At 38.6% G+C, this 18102-nt stretch overlaps 1 protein-coding gene and 1 non-coding gene across 4 annotated transcripts; both read left to right on the top strand.

The window, feature by feature from the left end:
• Positions 1 to 113: 113 nt before the first annotated feature.
• TGDS (TDP-glucose 4,6-dehydratase) lies at positions 114 to 13835 on the top strand. 3 transcript variants are annotated; one of them, XM_021530322.4, is made up of 12 exons: positions 114 to 471; positions 1908 to 1974; positions 2378 to 2446; positions 4072 to 4162; positions 5110 to 5252; positions 6691 to 6789; positions 7624 to 7683; positions 9282 to 9325; positions 9602 to 9767; positions 10321 to 10379; positions 12247 to 12344; positions 12715 to 13835. In XM_021530322.4, exons 1-12 carry the CDS (start codon positions 341 to 343, stop codon positions 12813 to 12815), a joined length of 1128 nt encoding a protein of 375 aa, XP_021385997.2. In that variant the 5' UTR covers positions 114 to 340; the 3' UTR covers positions 12816 to 13835. The 3 variants fall into 3 exon arrangements, with proteins under 3 accessions (XP_021385997.2, XP_085437405.1, XP_085437403.1); XM_085581279.1 differs by lacking the exon at positions 5110 to 5252 and having other exon boundaries at positions 176 to 471; positions 4072 to 4158; XM_085581277.1 differs by lacking the exons at positions 12247 to 12344; positions 12715 to 13835 and adding an exon at positions 11094 to 11319 and having other exon boundaries at positions 224 to 471.
• Positions 13836 to 18013: 4178 nt separating this feature from the next.
• Positions 18014 to 18086, top strand: TRNAF-GAA (transfer RNA phenylalanine (anticodon GAA)). Its single transcript has one exon. It is a non-coding gene; the product is annotated as a tRNA-Phe (tRNA).
• The last annotated feature ends 16 nt before the right edge of the window (positions 18087 to 18102 follow it).

The raw sequence follows: 18102 nt of genomic DNA, 5'->3' as shown, positions 1-18102 counted from the left end.
CGCGAGCGGGAGGGCGGGAGCGGCGAGAGAGCCAATGAGGGAGCGCGCCAGCCCCCGGGGGCGGGACCGAGCGCCAGGCCCCGCCCCTGCGGCAACGTGTCCCGTTGCCGGGTCCGGCCGTAAGTTGAGAGACCCGGAATCGTAAAAGAGACGGAAAACAGCTGCCGCCGAATGCGGAGGCGAAGCGTTGGTCTTTTTCACATGCCGCGGCCGCCCCGCTGTCGGTGGCCTCCGAGACGGTGGCAGCTCCGCTCTCGGGGCCGCGCGGGAAGCGAGGAAGGCGATCTTTTAACGAGCCTATTGCAGGCGCTGCGACTCTGCCCGCGAAACCCACGGGCTCATGCTGCGCACGCGCAGCCGTGGGCGAAAGGGAGTGCGGGGCCGGTGCCGTAAAGCGCGGACGATGTCGGGGCGGGCGGGCCCCGCGCTGTTCGAGAAGCGGGTCCTGGTGACGGGCGGCGCCGGCTTCATGTGAGTGAGCCCCGCGGGGCCGCAGCGGGCCGCCCGCCTCCTGTCCAGGGGCGCGGGTGAGGCGTGGCGGGCGGGGGTCCTGCGGTGCCGCCGCCCTTGTGCCCGTCCCGGGCCGGTTCCTCGGCGCCGCTGCCTCGGGCCGCGCTCACTCACGGGGTGCTGGTGACTCGCCTTTGCCGTGGTTCTGAGGTGGTAAGTGCTGCGGAGCGAGCTGGGCGGCCGGCCGCGAGGTGAAGGAGGCGCTGGCGGTGGGAGCCGGTGCTCGGCCTCAGCGGGACGGGGCTGCCCAGAGGAGGGCAGCGGAGCTGCTGGAGGACCTGGAGCACAAACCTTATGAGGAGCGGCTGAGGGAGCTGGGGTTTGCCTGGAGCCTCAAGGAAAACAACTTGATCGCTCTCTTCGACTCCCTGATGAAAGTGGGTTGTAGCCAGGAGGGGTTCAGCCTCGTGTCCCAGGCAGCAAATGAGAGGACACGGTCTAAGCTGCGCCTGCGGAGGTTTAGTGTGGACGTTAGAATGCATTTATTCACAGAAAATATGATTGAATATTCGACTGGCCTGCCCAGGGAGGTCAGCAGTCACTGTCCCTGCAGGTGTTCAGGAAACGACTGGACATGGTGTTTACTGCCATGGTCTGGTTAACAAGGTTGTGTCTGGTCATAAATTTGACTCTATTAACTCGGGTCTTTTCCAGCCTGATGGATTCTTTGGGTTGAAGGTGGCAGGGCTTCGAACCAGCTGCTATTTCCTGTACCAATCCCCAGTGCTGTGGGCTCAGTTTGAGTCAGAGCAAGGTCTGGCCTGGCTTAATCTGGAGCCCCTCAGTGTGTGGAAGCTGTGAGAGAGTTAAATTTGTGGGTGTGAGTAACACTGAACTAGCCTGAACTCTCAGGATGAGCTTCATGTACGCAAGACCGTGCTAAAGGGGTGCTGCCACCGGGTTGTCTGGTTGTCACTTCTTACACCTAACAGCAGTGTCAGAGACTTGAGTGATGTCATGGGTTAGGAGTGTTCACTGTTTGGTTCTCCCTGATACCTAATGTGTAAGCTTTAGAGTGCAAAAGTATTTTACAATGGCAATTGAATATAGCATATAACAGTTTTGTTTGTTTGTTTTTTTTTTTTGTTTGTTTGTTTGTTTTTTTACCTGACTGTGGGCTGTGCTGATTTCTTTCATTAGAAAATGAACTTTTATTCCGATTTTTAGTTTCTTAACCACTTATATACGGAAAATATTAGGATAAGGTATAGAATGTGTATTAGAATAATGTTGATGTGTTAAAATATCTTTGAATTTGTCTTTCCTCTGTCTTGAATATATCCCCTGCTTACCTCAAAGACTTTTGAAAATGCTGAATTTATTTGGAATTTGTCATTTCTTTATGACCTTAAAGCCAAGTATATAATTGTAAAATATGTTTTTCTTCTATCCTGCAGTGCTTCACATGTAGTCGTCTCTCTTGTGAAAAACTATCCAAACTATCTGATTATAAATCTGGATAAGGTAATACCTTGTTTTCTTTCTTTATATGGACAACAGTTTTAAGTGGTTTACAATGCAGTCTATAATATGTTGAAATTTATATAGCTTATTGTTAGTTTTTGTTTGATTTTCCATTTGTTCCTGTGCAAAAAAAAAAAAAAAAGTCAACTGATGTTCAGAAAAAGAATGAAACTTCAAGCTTTAAATATCTGTTTAAGAATTTTTGCTCAAACAGATGTTTAGATACAAGTTAGGGTATCTTTTGAAGATTTGTGCTTTTAAAGCTTCACATCTGCTTGCAAAGTAGTTTTGTTGTTTTTTTTTTAAATATTTATTCTTAGACTTTCCAGTGGTTAGGTTGGGTTTGAGTTAGCCTTTTTGCATTTGTGAAGCCCACTTACTGATGTTTGGTATTTCTCTTTAGCTCGACTACTGTGCAAGCTTGAAGAATCTTGAAACTGTCTCTGGGAAAGAAAACTACAAGTTTATCCAGGTAATAGAACCTTCCCTTCCACAAAACATGACTTTTTACAGATTTTTGATGTATGCTTCCACAGTTTTGTCTTCAGACAGGGGGTAGATTTTGATTTATTGTTCAGATCAGTGTTCAGGCTTGCTTGTATGCTTGTATGCTGAAGTTCTTCCTGTCTACAAGAGGTGGTGCTGATGCTCATCTGTCTGGGGGTCTGCCCAAGGTTGCAGGACATCTCAGAAATTCATGTAGTTCAGTTTGCTGAAACAGCACCTTTCTCAGAGATAGTAGATGTAAACTTGCCTGTTTTATTAGATTCACTCAAGGCTGGAAGCTGAACTTGCCCTGACCTGTTGGTGACCCCCATGGTTGATTATGTTTTTGTGAACCATCTCTTTCTTTCAGTAAGGGATTATATCTGAGCTTTTGGGATTCAAGTTGCATGAGAGGAAAGGGACAGTCTGCACGTGTGTGCAGTTTCAGCATGGCCAAAGTCGCTTTTTGGTTATTTTCCTAAGGTCTTTGATTGTTTCCAGTGTGCAATATGAAATGTATGAATGCAGTATAAATACTTGTTACCTGAGGAGATATAAATATTTAATTGCTGTGGAGAGCTTGGAGTTCTACAAGATATCCTTTAAACAGGCAGATCCCTATGTGAAGCAGGGGAACAGTAACTAGGAGTGATGTGGCTATACTGCTTTTGAAAAGGGTAGGAATCTCGTCACAAAACTTACATCAGTATAAATAATTCCAATTTTTCACTTTTTTTTTTTTTTTTTGTGGTTTGGGGTGTGTATTTGGGTTATTTGTTTCTGGTTTTGGTTTTTAGGGACAGTTGAGCACAGCTTAACATCCAGCTGGTATGCAGCCAAGCAGTTTACATTGACAGGAAAAAATGTGCTGGAAAAGATAATGTCTAATGTGCAACCTTTACAATTAGAACTGTAACATTGGTACTGACTTTAGGAGACAGCAAGAAGAAAGTATTCTCTAGTGGTACTGTAGAAAGGAAGTCTGTTTTGGAAACTAGAACAGAAAGTTTAGAAAATTTGAGTCAGGGGCTGTATGAAAGATACATTTTAATCACAATTGCTGTTGAATTTCAGTTTAAAAAAATCAGTAACTACCCATTTAATTAAAAATAGCATTTCTTTTAAAAAAATATGTCGATTAAAAATAAATTGCTGGAATAAATAGGAACAGCAAAGCCCTTGCTAGACATAATCCAATCCCCCTCAGGGGGAATCTGCTTCTCCTTTTGTAGTGCCACTAGATGTCCCTGCCAGCTTGCCAGACTGGGAACTCTTACTTGCTCTGGGAACGTGGCATTTCAACCTCAGTGTTGGAGTTCCGTGCTGTACTTTTGTTATATATATTTTTGGACACATTGCTGTTTCTAATGTTAATAGTTATATAAATTCTCAACTAAGTTTCATTGAGGATTAAAAAAAAAAGGGGGTGAAATTTTCTGTGTGGTCTTATTTTAGACATGGAATTGATAAGTGGCCCAGAACTCAGTTGATAGTGCTGTTTGTATCCTGTTTCCCTTTGTAATGGTTTCTTACGTGACACTTTGTATAAAGGGAAGCTGACTGTTTTCTATCAAAAATAATTTGCCCTTTCTTTTTTTCTTTCCTGTTTAGGGAGATATTTGTGAACCTGATTTTATAAAGCAGCTCTTTGAAACTGAGAAGATAGATATAGTCCTTCATTTTGCAGCCCAAACGCATGTAGGTGAGCATTGCTGCATGCTTTGGTATTGTTTTCTCTGGCTATGCCTGCTTGAAATATATGCCAGTACACCTTTTGTCTTTTCCCTTCATATAAACCAAGGATCCAATTTGTCTCTACAAATCACATAACTGAGCATCTTGTGGCCTTTATAACTCAGAGGGATTCACAGCCTTGATTTAAAAAAATTCTTCATCTAACTGTTGTCTTGTTTTTATTGCACATAAATGGTAATGTACCTTTTTGTCTGTATTACATTTTTAAATTCTGTCTAGATTCACATAAAGCTGACAATGTATTGAGGGAGTCATAAAGACAGTGGATAGGAGCTTTGTACATAGTCTGAAGTTTTTGCTTAATTGGCTCCAATGTCACATGAAAAAGCAGCGTGAAAGCTGAAGGATTAGGCATAAGTCCCACTGGAATCTTGTCTCTGTGCTAAAAAGAGAGAACACATTTCAGATGACTGCTTTTCAATATCACTGTTAGTAAGAACAGTCCCCACCAGACTCCATCCATCATGAGAAGAAATCCTTAAAGAATTCTCCAGGAAAATACTTCTCGAAATTGTCAGATTTGATAGGCACAAAGTCATTAGGTCAGGGGAGCAGTTGTAAGAATCAAAACAGCTGCTGGTGAATTATTAGTCATCTATATATGACTGCATCTTGCAGTTGCATGGACCCATTCAAAGACAGTCTTGTCTTTGACACTTTTCTTACTGTACTTAGCCAGTGCTATTTTAGATTAAAAAAATGCATAACCAACAAGCTTTTGCTCATTATTTCAGCCTCTTGTTGAGAACAAGGATTTTTGTCTTCAAGTGTACAAGGTGCCTTTGTTTAATAAGGACCTTGCTATCTGACAGGTCTCTATTGCAGTCTTCAAGTGGAACCTATAGCCCTGTCTTGCCTAAATTGAATCAGAATTGTCTGTATTTTTTTATGTAGATCTTTCATTTTGGCATGCCCTGGAATTCACCTACGTTAATGTTTATGGCACCAATGTGCTGGTTGCTGCTGCACATGAAGCCAATGTAGAGAAATTTGTCTATGTTAGCACAGATGAAGTATATGGAGGTAGCACTGATGAGGTGAGTTTGAAAATACATCAAGATTTTTCTAGTTTACCTGCTTTTAATAGTGAAAACAAAGTTGTATCTAACTTTACTTGGCCTCTGTAAATGTTTGACTTTAAGTAAGCACTGGTAGTTTCTAGAAAGCTGAATATCAAAATTGTCCTGTTTTTTTTTTCATGGCTTGTTTTATATGGAATGTTTATTCTCTAAAGCAGTGAGATTTGGGTCATTAATGGTGTCACTACTCCTCAGAGATAGTATAAAGAAGTGTATTATGCAGGTTTTGTCCTGGAGCATTCTTGAGACTTCAGTAGTGTGCACAGTTTAACAGGCGGGGAACTGCTTTATATTTTAGCTAAAATATTAACAGAACTGTAGGTAGTGACAATTCAAATAGAAAACAATTCCTGTATTGCTGTAATAAATATTCAGATGTTTCTTGTTGTTATGAGGAGATCTTTGATTTTTGAGAATTCATACCTGACCTTAATTCAGGAAATGTCATTTAGCTCAGTAGAAAGGCAAATTATGCATGTTCTTCATTTTAAAGGCATAAATAAAGTCAAGGAGCCTTTTGCCATAGCCCCTGGAGATATTAATGTACTTCAGATGAGTTCTGTGCACTTTCTTAGTATCACAGTGTCTGTATCAGTTCCTTCAACACAACTTCCATCTATAGGCTTTTATGATATCCAGGAATTATGTTTTCTTGTGTGTAGACTCATGGCTTGGCTGATACCTTCAAGTGAAATTTTTCTGTCTCTGGGCCTTGAAAAGAAAACTTTAATCTGTTTTTTCTTCTCTTTGTGAATCACACTAGAAGTTCTCATAGAGTTTTTTTTTTGAGGGGAAATAATCAGAGGCAAAGGTTGGACAAGAACAGTGAGTGTTTTAATCATGTGAAGGTGATTGTTACCAATCACATGTTGTCTAGTATGCCTCCTTCTTTTGTTTAGCTTTTTTCTCCCTTCAAGTGAGAAGTAGACTAAAATGTTAGGATAGTCTGGAAAATACCTGTTCTGGAACTGGTCAGAATTGTTGAAGCCTTACTTTGGACATTTTTGGGTTGCAAATAAAGTTACACAAAAATTTAAGGAAAAACCCCTTTTATTTAGGACTGAATTTGCTAGTGGTGGTCCAATTGCCCTCTGAGGCAATATGAACCTGAAAAATATTAAACCTCTCTGTAACAACAGTGATTATTTAATAAGGTAAAAATCTGAGGACCTGCTGCTGTGAGGTAACTGTTACAAGTATAAAAATATTACTGCTGGTAATCTATCTGCCTCCTATGTTTAGTAAATATGTTGTCTTTTGTTATGGGCTTCTGTTGTAAGGGGACTTTGTTAGGCTGATGTGCTTGGATATTTAGGGGGTTTTATTCCTTTTGTTACTTTAAGGCTTATCTGGGCAAAAGAAATTGAGCAGTGCAAATTTTTCCTTTTCATTTTAGGAATTTGATGAATCCTCACCAAAACGTCCGACAAATCCCTATGCCTCCTCTAAAGCAGCTGCAGAGTGTTTTGTTCAGTCTTATTGGGAAAGATACCAAGTAAGTCCATGGAAGCTTCAGAAACTCTGAAGCCTGTAATTAAGTGTCTGTATTATGTACGTAAGAGTATAAAAGAAAAATCAGTACTAGTCCACACAGTGCCACCTCTTTCCTTATTGTAGTCCTGATGTGTTAGAGAATCTCCACCAATAACTTAGGAACATATACTGCAAGACAGTGGGGACAGGTCTGATGTTTTTAAGTTTTGTTTTTAAATCTAAACTGTAATATCTAAAATTGTGTTTTGATAGAATGGTCAAAGAGAACATCAGGAATTTAAAAATCACTGCTAAGCTTGCAGGAGTACAGAAGTATTACACAGAAGTAGAACATGTACAATTCAAATTGTCTTAAGACTAGGTTTATAGTTAAAGCAAAAAAAAAAAAATAAAAAAGCCCTGCTTTTTGTTTGCTTAAGCAAACAAAAAAAAATATTTTGAATACCTTTGACTTCTGTTCTTAATATATGATGCTTTTGCTATAAAGTGAACAAAAATAGGATGTCATTGACCTGTGAAACATATTAGAATAAGTAGGCATAAGCCAGTCTTAGTAAACCAGATACACGTATGCAATGTCTTGTGGTGGTTCCAGAGTAAGAGAGATTTCAAACATTTGTCCCTTGTGGTGCTCCTAGCAGGCTGAGAAGGCTGGAGGCCCTTGCCTGTTCGACAGAAATACAGAGAGTTTAATTCAATAACATTTGTAAGGGCTTGCAGATATTTGAGTAATCACTTTGCATGTTTTGGTTGGTTTATTGATCAGCAGGAAGGTACAGATTTTTACCAGTATGTGCTTTCTTACGGAATCACGTGTATTTTTAATGCTCTCCAGTTCCCAGTTGTCATCACACGGAGCAGTAATGTTTATGGACCACATCAGTATCCAGAAAAAGTAAGTAAAACTGTGCTTTACTCTGAGCTTCAGTGTACCAGAATTCAGGGTTGCAGTGATGTTACTTTTTTCTCATGTGCAAGAGATGACTGTTGAAAAAAGCACTCTTGCAATTAACGTGTGATTATATATTTTGGGTTTAACACTAACGTGTCTTACCCTGAACACATATTTTTTGATTGTTGATAAAATTTAAATTAGATACTTGTAGTTTAAGTGAATTTTGTGGCAGCAACTTTGATTTGTGATTTTCTATTTTTCAAAGGATATTTTGACAGAGTTCCTGTACAAATTACATTAACTCACATCATCTTCTGTAATTGTGAAACATTTCAAAGGGAAATTTCAAATTGTGAAACATTTCATAAGGGAAACATTTCAAAAAGTAAACTGAGAATACAATGTCTGGTATAGAAAGGGTTGTTCCAACCTGCACAGAAAATAAGTAAGATGGAGCTATAATATTCATATATAAGGTGAGAAGTAGTGTAGAGTGACTTTTCTTTGCATGTGTTCATACAGACCTTGCAGGGTAACTATTTAAAACAGTTATTTGTGAGAAGGAGTTGCCTTTTTAAGTCAATACCTGAATCTGCTTGGTTAGTGAATGGAATTACACTGTTGAAATGAAAGTAAGCATCACATGTACTCTTTGGAGTTTGGTATTGGTGGAAAATGTAGTTATAGTTTACAGTTTTATGGAAGTGTTTTTTAATTTAAATTACTTTTTACCTTTTGTGAGGTTTTTTTTTTCCCCAAATACGTTTTGTTCACCTACATTATTGCAGGTGGATAAGCAATGGCTTTTAGAGTACATTTTTCATTGATCTGTGTCTTGCTACAGGTTGCATGATTCAGGGGATGTATTTGCTTGCTTTTGACTTGCATATATTCTTCTTCACATACCAAATTCTAGTTACTGCTAAAAACACAGCACAAGGCTACATGAATCTTTAGTTTTATCTAGTATTCTGCTCCTGTGTTTAGAGTAGGAAGTTAAATGTAAGTAATTTGAGTAGTTTTCTAATGGCTTCAATTTAAGGACTATAATAGTGGGGGCAGCTGTTCTGAAGTATCTATGGCACTATGAATGGATCTAAGCTTTTAGATGAACATGATGTAAATCTTTGTGCAGCAAGCACACTGTCACTTGATCTGTGTTATGTTAAAACGCTCTGTTGATTCTCTTCCAAATTTAACTACTTTAAAAACTCTTTGTTTCTAGATTTACTGCAGTTTGCTGGATGTTAAAACCTTGTTCTGAACAGTTGGTAATAATGATTCGTAGTTAGACTCTGATGCACTGCCGTGTGCAAAAGTAATGGAAACTTGTTTTATTTTTGAAAAACTGTTACATTTGTAACAGCCAGAAAGATAAGGTTTACAATATAATAGAGGCATCTGCTCTTACAAACCAAAATCCCTGCAGTTTCTAGGCTTGATATATTCTTTCATTATATTTAATAAAACTTAGAAATATTTAAAGGATCTTATTAAAATACTTAATGCTACATAACTGTAGAAGTTCCTCATTCTTTGTAGAATAACAGCTTCTAAAATAGTGGAGTAATTTTTTTTGTCATTGTTCAATTCCTTAGGTTATTCCAAAGTTTATATCTTTGTTGCAACAGAACAGAAAATGGTAGGTAACTCACTTTTTTGGTAGTATTTGTTCTAGAAAACTCTAATTTCAGTTATAAACATGTGCTAGTTTGTAAAATGATAATTATATAACAAAGTTCTGAATCACTTATTTTAATAGCAGGATTTCCTTAAAGTAAAGGATTGTTTGCATGTCCACTACTTAAGATACCTTCAGGCACCCATCTAACATCAATACTGCTTAAAACACAGTCCAGTAAATTAATGCAACTATTTGAGGACTAAAAATATTTTCTTGTCTTTTTCTTGTGTTAAGCTGTATTCACGGTTCTGGACTTCAGAGAAGGAATTTCCTTTATGCAACTGATGTGGTAGAAGCATTCCTTACTGTCCTGAAGGAGGGGAAACCAGGTGAAATTTATAACATTGGAACTAACTTTGAGATGTCCATTGCCCAGCTTGCAAAGGAGCTAATCCATTTAGTGAGTAAAGAGTTCTGATGCTTTTCTTTATTGGTTTTCATTGCACATATGAATAATTACACAGACCTTTTGTAGCTCTGAAAGAGCTTATGGTGGGTGTTGGAAGATCCTTGCAGCAGAATGATGTGCCACCCTTTCTGTGGCAGCTGGACTGTGTAAGTTTGCAGTATGGGCTATTCTGTGCTGGGCTGCTGTGTCAGTTATCCTGACTGGGTTATATCCTGACTGACATCATGCTTAATTACCATTTTTTTCCATGCTGATTGCTTCAGTTTTGGTCTGAGAATGTGGCACTATTAAAATCTAACAGTTGGATTTTGGATGTTCTGGCATTGCTCTGGATGAAGGAGATGGGTTGGAGATGTTCTAGATAATTTTGGTGGTTTGAAGACTCAGTATACAAAAGACCATTTCTGTTTGTGGTTTATATATTTTTATTTGGTGGGGGTTTTAAACAAGATATAAATTTGTTAAGAAAAAAAAAAAGGTTTTTAAATACATGTTTAGATAGCCCAAGATGTATGGGAGTGATACTTGTTTTTTTTCTTGACAGATAAAGAAGACCAGTTCAGAGTCTGAAATGGAGCGCTGGATGGATTATGTCAAAGACAGGTGAGGAATGTGGAGGACATGCAGGATAGTTTTGTCCTGCAGGTTTTCTGAGACTCTTAACCAAATAGTTTCTGTGGAAGTGTTTCTGCTCTAAAGGAGGGAACACTTGAGGGACTAAGAGCTGTTTTGCTTCCTTAATTTTTTTTTTAATAGTGGATTTGACATCTACAATCAGGGTTCTGTATAGAAAACAGGTTTTTCATTTATTTGGATCTGTAGGCCAGAATGAATGTCTTGAAGGGGAACATGTAATGCTAATCTGTGTCTTCACACATTCTTCATAGTTGTCATTACTGATGTCTGCTCTGGGAAGAAGAAAAGTTTTACAGAGCACCTAAATCTTTCCTTCTTGGTAGTTTCAACAGTTTATTCAGTGTACTTTTTATTCAGCATCACTGAGTGTGATGAATTCCATCATCTCTCGCTTAGCTGTAGTATTTTGGCAGTAATGTGACTAATTCAGACTTAGATGTACTTTGTCATAAGACCCAGTCTCCACAGGCAGAAATATGTGCCTGTGGAGTGTAGTTAGCTTTAGATTTCTATCTTAAGCTGAAGCTGCTATCTCAAAAGTAGTTGTAAAGCTCTAAGGTACCAAAGTTAGGGCAGTGGAAAAATGGATAACTTTTATAGATATGCTTTTGCTGTGTGTTTCCGTCCTTAATTTCAGGCTTGGTTTAGCTCTGCTCTTTTATATCCATTTATTTTCTGCAGCAACAATGAATCTCTGCTTACTTTAGATATCACTCTCTCCAGAGTGATTAGGAATGATGTGTCTACTGATAGCAGTTAAGTATTATGGCCTTTAAAATTTTTACTTTCTGCTCACATTTAGATTGCTATCATGGCAACTGAAGTGTTCTTAAAAATGTGTTAAATTTTGTTTTTAAAAGGAAATGTTCTTCAAAATCCTATCTCAGTGTATTACAGGGACTTTGAACAAATTGCCTTTGGCTCATATGATGTGAGTGTTTAGAAGTTCTCAGTGTAATTTACTTTGAGATGTGTCTTTGTGTGTATTGGGCCCTGTCTGCTAATGTTTAAACATAAATAGGCTTGGGAAAACTAACCACATTGGAATAGGTCTTTCAGGAGCGATGAGGTCTTGTCAGAAATTGTAAATATACCTAATTTATGACTATATAATTCTACAGTGAGTGATTTAAAGGTCATGGGGGTTACTTGCTATGGAAAAAATTAGTTCTGCTTCTGCTTGAGATTAGCATGTTACAGTAACAGTGATAAGTGCTGTTTGTGCCTGCACATGTACCTTGACTATTCAATATGCCAATGTCAGTAGTGCAGGATGCTAGACTAGGCTACCAGACTGTGGAAGTGGAAATTTCTGCCATGCTTAAATATCAGATGTATCTTTCTGTGTTGAATCTTGCAGCTTGGGATTCTGCATATTCAGTATTACAAAGTTCATGTAGCTAATGAGCCACTGTAATGATGTCCCTTTGGAAGCCTGTGTGTTTTAAATCTGGAATATGTGTAAGTTTGTGGGTTTTCAGGATAAAAACTGTAAATGCTAATATTAGAATGCACTGGCTCTGTGTTGCAAATGCACTCATTTGCACAAATGCGTTGGCAGTGATTTTTGTGTTCATTTTTGTGCCAGTAAAATACTAATTAATATTTATTCTAGTCAATTTCAAGTAGTTGACTGTACAAACTGAATTGTGTTGTTGTAGCTGCACTCAGCTGCCACATATTTTTCGAAAGCAACGCAACCTATTTATGTTTATGAGAATTTTCAAAATTGAAGCATATCTAATGTTCCTTGGAAGACAGTGTGAGGTACTGCATCTCAAATTAAGGAAGTAGTATAATCAGATTGTTTTCTGTGTTCATTGCACTTCATCAGGCCTACAAATGACCTCAGATATCCAATGAGTTCAGAAAAAATGCACAACTTAGGATGGAGACCCAAAGTGCCTTGGAAAGAAGGAATAATGAAAACAAGTAAGACTGATGACTTTTAAACTGATTTAGGAGTGATGGGAGGAGGGAGAGGGAAACGGGGGAAATAGATATATTGGTTAGTTAATGAGAAGCTGAAGAGATTGAATGTAACACTTGAATTTTACATAAATTAGCTGCTTTCTAAATAGTAAATTTACATTACACAAAAGAAAAAAGATAATAATTTTTTAATGCTAGAATAAGTATTGCAGAAAGAGCTTATAAAGTTTAAACTAGATTTCTGTAATATTATTGCTTAAAAACTTCCATAATTAACAATTAGTATGTTGTTAGTCTTACATCTGTGGAATATTTGGATTTCCCTGTTACCTTTGGTCAGCTTGACTCATCAATATTCTTTCCATATTAGTTGAATGGTACAGAGAAAATTTCCACAACTGGAAAAACTCGGAGAAAGCTTTGGAGCCCTTTCCTGTGACAGACCCATTTGTCCAGCTCAGTGGTCCATAGTGTGGCACAGAACTTGAAGGAGCTTTTTTCTACCTCATACGGTCTTCTCTTCACAGCCTGCAATCAAATGGCCACATGGACTCTGGATGTGTTCAAGATACACAAACCATGATGAGTAGAGCCACAGTATGGCACAACTTCGGAATGGTTTCAGCACTTTATAAGTTGAACCTCTTAGTTTCAGCTTTCAGTGCAATACTCTTTTCTCACTAGGTGTTGATTTTAAAAAACTGTATGGAGTGAAGACTATTTATTATGTTATAAATTAGTGTACTGAAGTAAAATCTGCCTTATTAAGAATAATTAACTGTGATTGCAGCTTTTGGGACTTGGAGTTAAATTTGTTTTAGTCCTGGAATTATTTGTCTGCATTAGTTTGTTTTTACAGTGTAATACATATAATTTTTTGTCACTTCAAATAATTAGGTTTTCTTTTTAATCAAGTGGAGAAATTATATCTTTTTTGGAGATTATAAATTGATTGACAAAAGCTGAACACAGCACCTGTATGGTTTCGTCCATATCTCTGCTGGTGCACTTCTGGCTTTTGTAGTTGACTGATTAAACTTACCTACTTCATAACTTTAAATGCCCCTTTTTAAGGGGAGCAGGGGGGGAACGATGTCAAGAAGTAGCAGGTGTTCTCGCTGTGATTTCCAGAAGTATTTCCTTAAACTTTGTACTCCTTTTGCTGTATTACTGTCTATTACATGTTAACTCCTTTTTCACTATAGTTGTAGCGAACTTGAAATACTGGAACACAGTTAACATTCCAATGGTCTTATTTCCTGTGATATGAAAGCTACTTGGGAAGAAATCTTTTTATAACTCTTTATCTGTAAATTGTGGGTTGGCAGACCTTAATCAATGCAGTGTATCAGCATTTTTTCTGTAATAAACATGTTAAAGATAAAACAATATTTGAGTTTTAATATAAAATTTGGAAAAAACTCTGTAATTCTAGAAATATGTCAATGAATTCTGTTCAAAGTTGATTTAGTAATAAATAATATGGTGTAACTGGTTTCTCTTAATTAAGAAGAACATGCTGAAAAAGTAAATGGTGGTTTTTTTTTAAAAAAATATTTCTTAGCTTTTCCTCTATCCTGAAAAAATTACCTTCACTTTTTTGCCATTGAGGTGATCTGGCAAACATAAAAAGGACCACTGTTGGCTTTATCACTTCAGCTTCTGTAGCTGACCCAGTCCCTGATTCTTTGTGGCCCCTGGGCAGAGCTGCAAGTGGCACAGGACTGGGATGCTGTGGTGTACTCAGAAATAGCTGTGACTTCTGAAGGGTCTCAGAAACTGGGATACAGCTCTTGAAATGCAAGTGTTTCCAACTTCATCACACCTCTTGTGGCGCATGGTGCTGTTGATAAAGTGCCACTTGTGGTTGGCAAGAGTCACTTTAAAAGAAGGCTAATCAGGAAGTTTCTAGGCTCACTGCAGTGCCAGGTATTTTGAAGTCTAGGAGCCTGTTATTGAAGGTGGGTTTTCTGTGGCACAGTGGGATAATAATACTAGAATTGTGTAGCAGTTACTGATGCTTGATTTGGAAGTAAAAGCTTGCATTTGGGACAGATAGAAGTTACAGGATTTTGTATGTAATGATCTGTCACATACTTGGCTTACCAGATGTGCTTCTATGGATCAATCACTGAAATGTCATTGTCAAAACACACGTCACTGACTATATTCAAAGATTTCTGTAATTTTTGTACTTTTCTGGATATATGGCTTCCTTGCCATGTTCATTGGCATATCCTTATGATATCCATCTTACTGTTCTGTATTTTGTAAAAGTCAGTACCAGAAATAGCTAAAGTGCTGGAAAGATGTGTCTTAGCTGTATTTGTGATTGCTGTGAGAGCTGCTTTAAGTGGGTTCCATGAAAATGTGTCTTTCACATCTCCTTATACTGGAAAACTGTCTGTGTTGTGTTTTTAAGAGTAGAGATTACAGATGACTAAAATCTTACTATTTTAAACATGCATAAACCTTAATCTAAAAATATTATAAACCTTTGAAAATAGCTACAGTGTTTTTGGAACACTAAAAACAGTGTTATCGGAAATACACAGAAGAAAGCAGTAGGGGTGATTGGTTTATCGAACAGAACTTTTGAAAGTTGCTCTTAATGTATAGATGCTGAAGATGCAAGCACTGATATTTATATGACTATCCAGAGAAGTAGTATTACCTGGAGTAGATTTTCAATAGGATCTATTAATTTTTAAATGAAAGCTGTTCTAGCTTATTTAAATATTTTTGAAGATTTAATTCATCCAAGTGTTTGAGATTTTTGTTTTTGTGTTGCTATTTGTAAATATATAAATAAATGTACATTTTAAAATATTGAAATCTATATATTTAAGAAATGTAGGAGGCTTTTGCTTTGAAATACTTTGCTGTAGATCAGATTTTGTTAGCAGATGAGTGATCTGGTAGGAGCATTTCTTTCACAGGGAAAAGTGTTTTCTGTTATAGAAAACAGCTTATTTTGCCATTAGCCTTCTGGCTTCTGTAGGAAGAAAAGGACAAGAATCAACTAGTGAACTGTCAGTAGAGAAGTGTGATGCTTTCAGGTTTAATTTCTCACTGATTTTACTGGGGGAAGTATTTCTAGAGAAGGCAGAGGTAGTGATGTAAAATACTGTGAACACTGTAACCTTTCAGTCTGTTCTTTCAAGATTTGTGGCATAGAGCAAAGTGAGGCCATACCAGTAAGAAAATAAAGGGAGTAAACATGTATTTCACTTAACTGCTAAAATTTTCTAAGGAACAACGGCTGGACTATGGCAAAGGTTTTGGTTCTGTTTCTGACAGGAACTTGGGAAGTTAACTGGGAATTGCTGTTAGTTTGCATCTCTTTTTGGGATTACTGTTCTGAATTGGATCAGACCTTTGGGAAACAGCTCCTGAAATCTAAATAGTGGGGACCTGTCATTGACTTGTTTGTGACATCCAGCGCCACGTGGCTATGTATCTTGTGCATTGGGGAAGACCAACATTGCTACCTCACTGTCTTGGTGTACCACAGCTCCTATTCAGTGCATCCCTTGCCAGCAGCAAATGAAAGGATTTGGAAGACATTGAAGTGGGCAGCTGAGGCAGGGCTATCTGTACTCACAGAATCAGAGGGGTTCAGCTGGAAAAGTACCTTAAAGATCACCTAGTTCAAGCCCCCTGCCATGTGCAGGGACACAGAGCCTCATCCAACCTGGCCTTGAGCACTGCCAGGGATGGAGCAGCCACACCTGCCAGCAGTGGCCTGTGGGGTGTTTGTGGTGTGTGTGTATCAGCTCCACTTTATGCAACAAAGATAACCCTTACTTTCTCCAAGGCTTTCTCTGGTCTGACCTTGGCACTTGCTTAAATTTGTGTGCTGCATGCATTAAGGAGTGTCAGCTGTGGTTTAAGCTGGTTTACACTTAAACACACATGTCATAAGGTGATGGACTAGAAAATACCTTTAGTTTGTCCACCCTGTACTTGCTTTGATATAGGAGAAAGACTGGGTGAAAAATGTGGGCTTTTTTTGTTTTTTTTTTTGACTCATAATGCTCCATTTTGCTGTAACTGTGTTCTTACGCTCATTAGACAGGAACAAAATGCAAATATCTTTCTACAGAAGGGGGAACTTTTAATACAAACCCCCTCGCCAAATTCTGTTAGGGGAAAAGCTAACTCTTTTATTAAATATGCTATGTCTGAGACTGAATTGCCCTTCTCTTGTATTTAATTTTGTTTTGCATTACCTTCAGTTTTTGTTTTTATTCCCATTGTCATTTCTATTTCACCTGGCAAAACAGAGATTTCTAAAAATAAGAATTGGAATAACCCATTGCTCCATAGTGCCTCTGATTGTTGTGGTAATGTATTAAAACTCTTAAGTCAATAGTGTTTTGCGTTCTGTGATGCCGTGACACATTTGGAGTTTATTTTCACCAAAGATCACAGATTGTGTTAGCTGCATCAGTAGGAGACTTTCTTGTTAAGGGATTACATTAATCATTTCTCAGCAAAACAATCATTGCCAGTGGCAATGGAAAATCATGAGAAGATGAGATTTTGTATCAGTATGTTGTTCACACACCTCTTAAGCACAAGTGTGGGTGGATTTTTTTATCCTCTTCCTAAAGGATTTTTTGTGAAGAGTTTTTGGTTTCAGTCACTAAACTGCTGGCTCAGTTCTTAGCCTTTGTATTTCTGAAAACGGGTATTTGACTCCTGAAAACATATCAACTCCTGAAGAACTCACAAATGTGGGACAACGTGAAGAGAAATACACTCTGAAAAGAAGAGGAAACGGTGATTTATGTTACCAAATATTCCCATGGCTGGCTTGGGCTGAGGCTGCTTATTCCCCACTTGAAAAAGGCGGGGTTTGTTAAATTTCTCTGGTACTATGTAAGAGAGCCTTGATGTTTTTACTAACAGGAGGGAGCATCAGCGGACAATTTTGCAAAGCAGCCTCTCTCCTCTCACAGTGTGCAGAAAGTGTGAGTAGGAGATGCCCTCACAGGTGGCTTTTCCTAGACCATGGGCTGTGCAAATCAGCACAAACTTGAGATGTCAGTGCCCACCGCAGGCACTAACGTGGGCACTCTGAGGCATCCTCTACCTTTACTCTGTAGCCACAGATGTGTGCTACCGGTTGCCTGTTGAAATCAATGCCTAATCAACAACGCAAATGTAAACTATTGTTTCATATTACACTACTTAGGATTTGTGATTTATGTGGACACAGGGAGCTTCTCCAGTGGAAGACCATCGACACAAGAAGGTGCAGGTGCCCTTCATGTTAATGTATTTTTATGACACCGTCATTTCTGCACACATTTTGTCAGGCTTTAAAATAAAATCCCTGAAAACTGAAGGTAAAACGTTGCCAATTTAATGCTCCTGAGTCTCGCATAATGTTCTAGTTCCTGTTATCTCAATAATCCGGGGAGCCACTGCCAAAACACCTTCACTCTGGCATGTGTGCTGTGCATAGATGTTTGTATATCCGTAATTTTGTGTTCCTGCTGATTTGTCTTTGGCTTTGGGTATAATTTTGTTTGCGGGGACCTGTCATTGACTCGTTTGTGACATTCAGCGCCACACAGCTAATAATATTTATCTCAGACTATTGGGTGCGGATGTGGAAGAACGGATTAGTGGAACCTCACCAAAGCAAGGGCAGCACGGCGGCCGAAATAGCTCAGTTGGGAGAGCGTTAGACTGAAGATCTAAAGGTCCCTGGTTCGATCCCGGGTTTCGGCAGCACCGTTTTGCTCCT

Source organism: Lonchura striata, chromosome 1 (assembly GCF_050655825.1).
Source record: "Lonchura striata isolate lonStrDom1 chromosome 1, ASM5065582v1, whole genome shotgun sequence".
NCBI classification, from domain to species: Eukaryota; Metazoa; Chordata; class Aves; order Passeriformes; family Estrildidae; genus Lonchura; species Lonchura striata.
Note: the sequence above shows the minus strand (reverse complement) of the source record. Positions and strands in the feature narration are given on the sequence as shown.

Coding starts and splice junctions, on each gene's coding strand:
- TGDS (XM_021530322.4), top strand. CDS start 341: ATGCTGCGCACGCGCAGCCGTGGGCGAAAGGGAGTGCGGGGCCGGTGC. Junction 4,163..5,109: donor TGCAGCCCAAACGCATGTAG/GTGAGCATTGCT, acceptor TTTTTTATGTAG/ATCTTTCATTTTGGCATGCC. Junction 10,380..12,246: donor ATGGATTATGTCAAAGACAG/GTGAGGAATGTG, acceptor GCACTTCATCAG/GCCTACAAATGACCTCAGAT.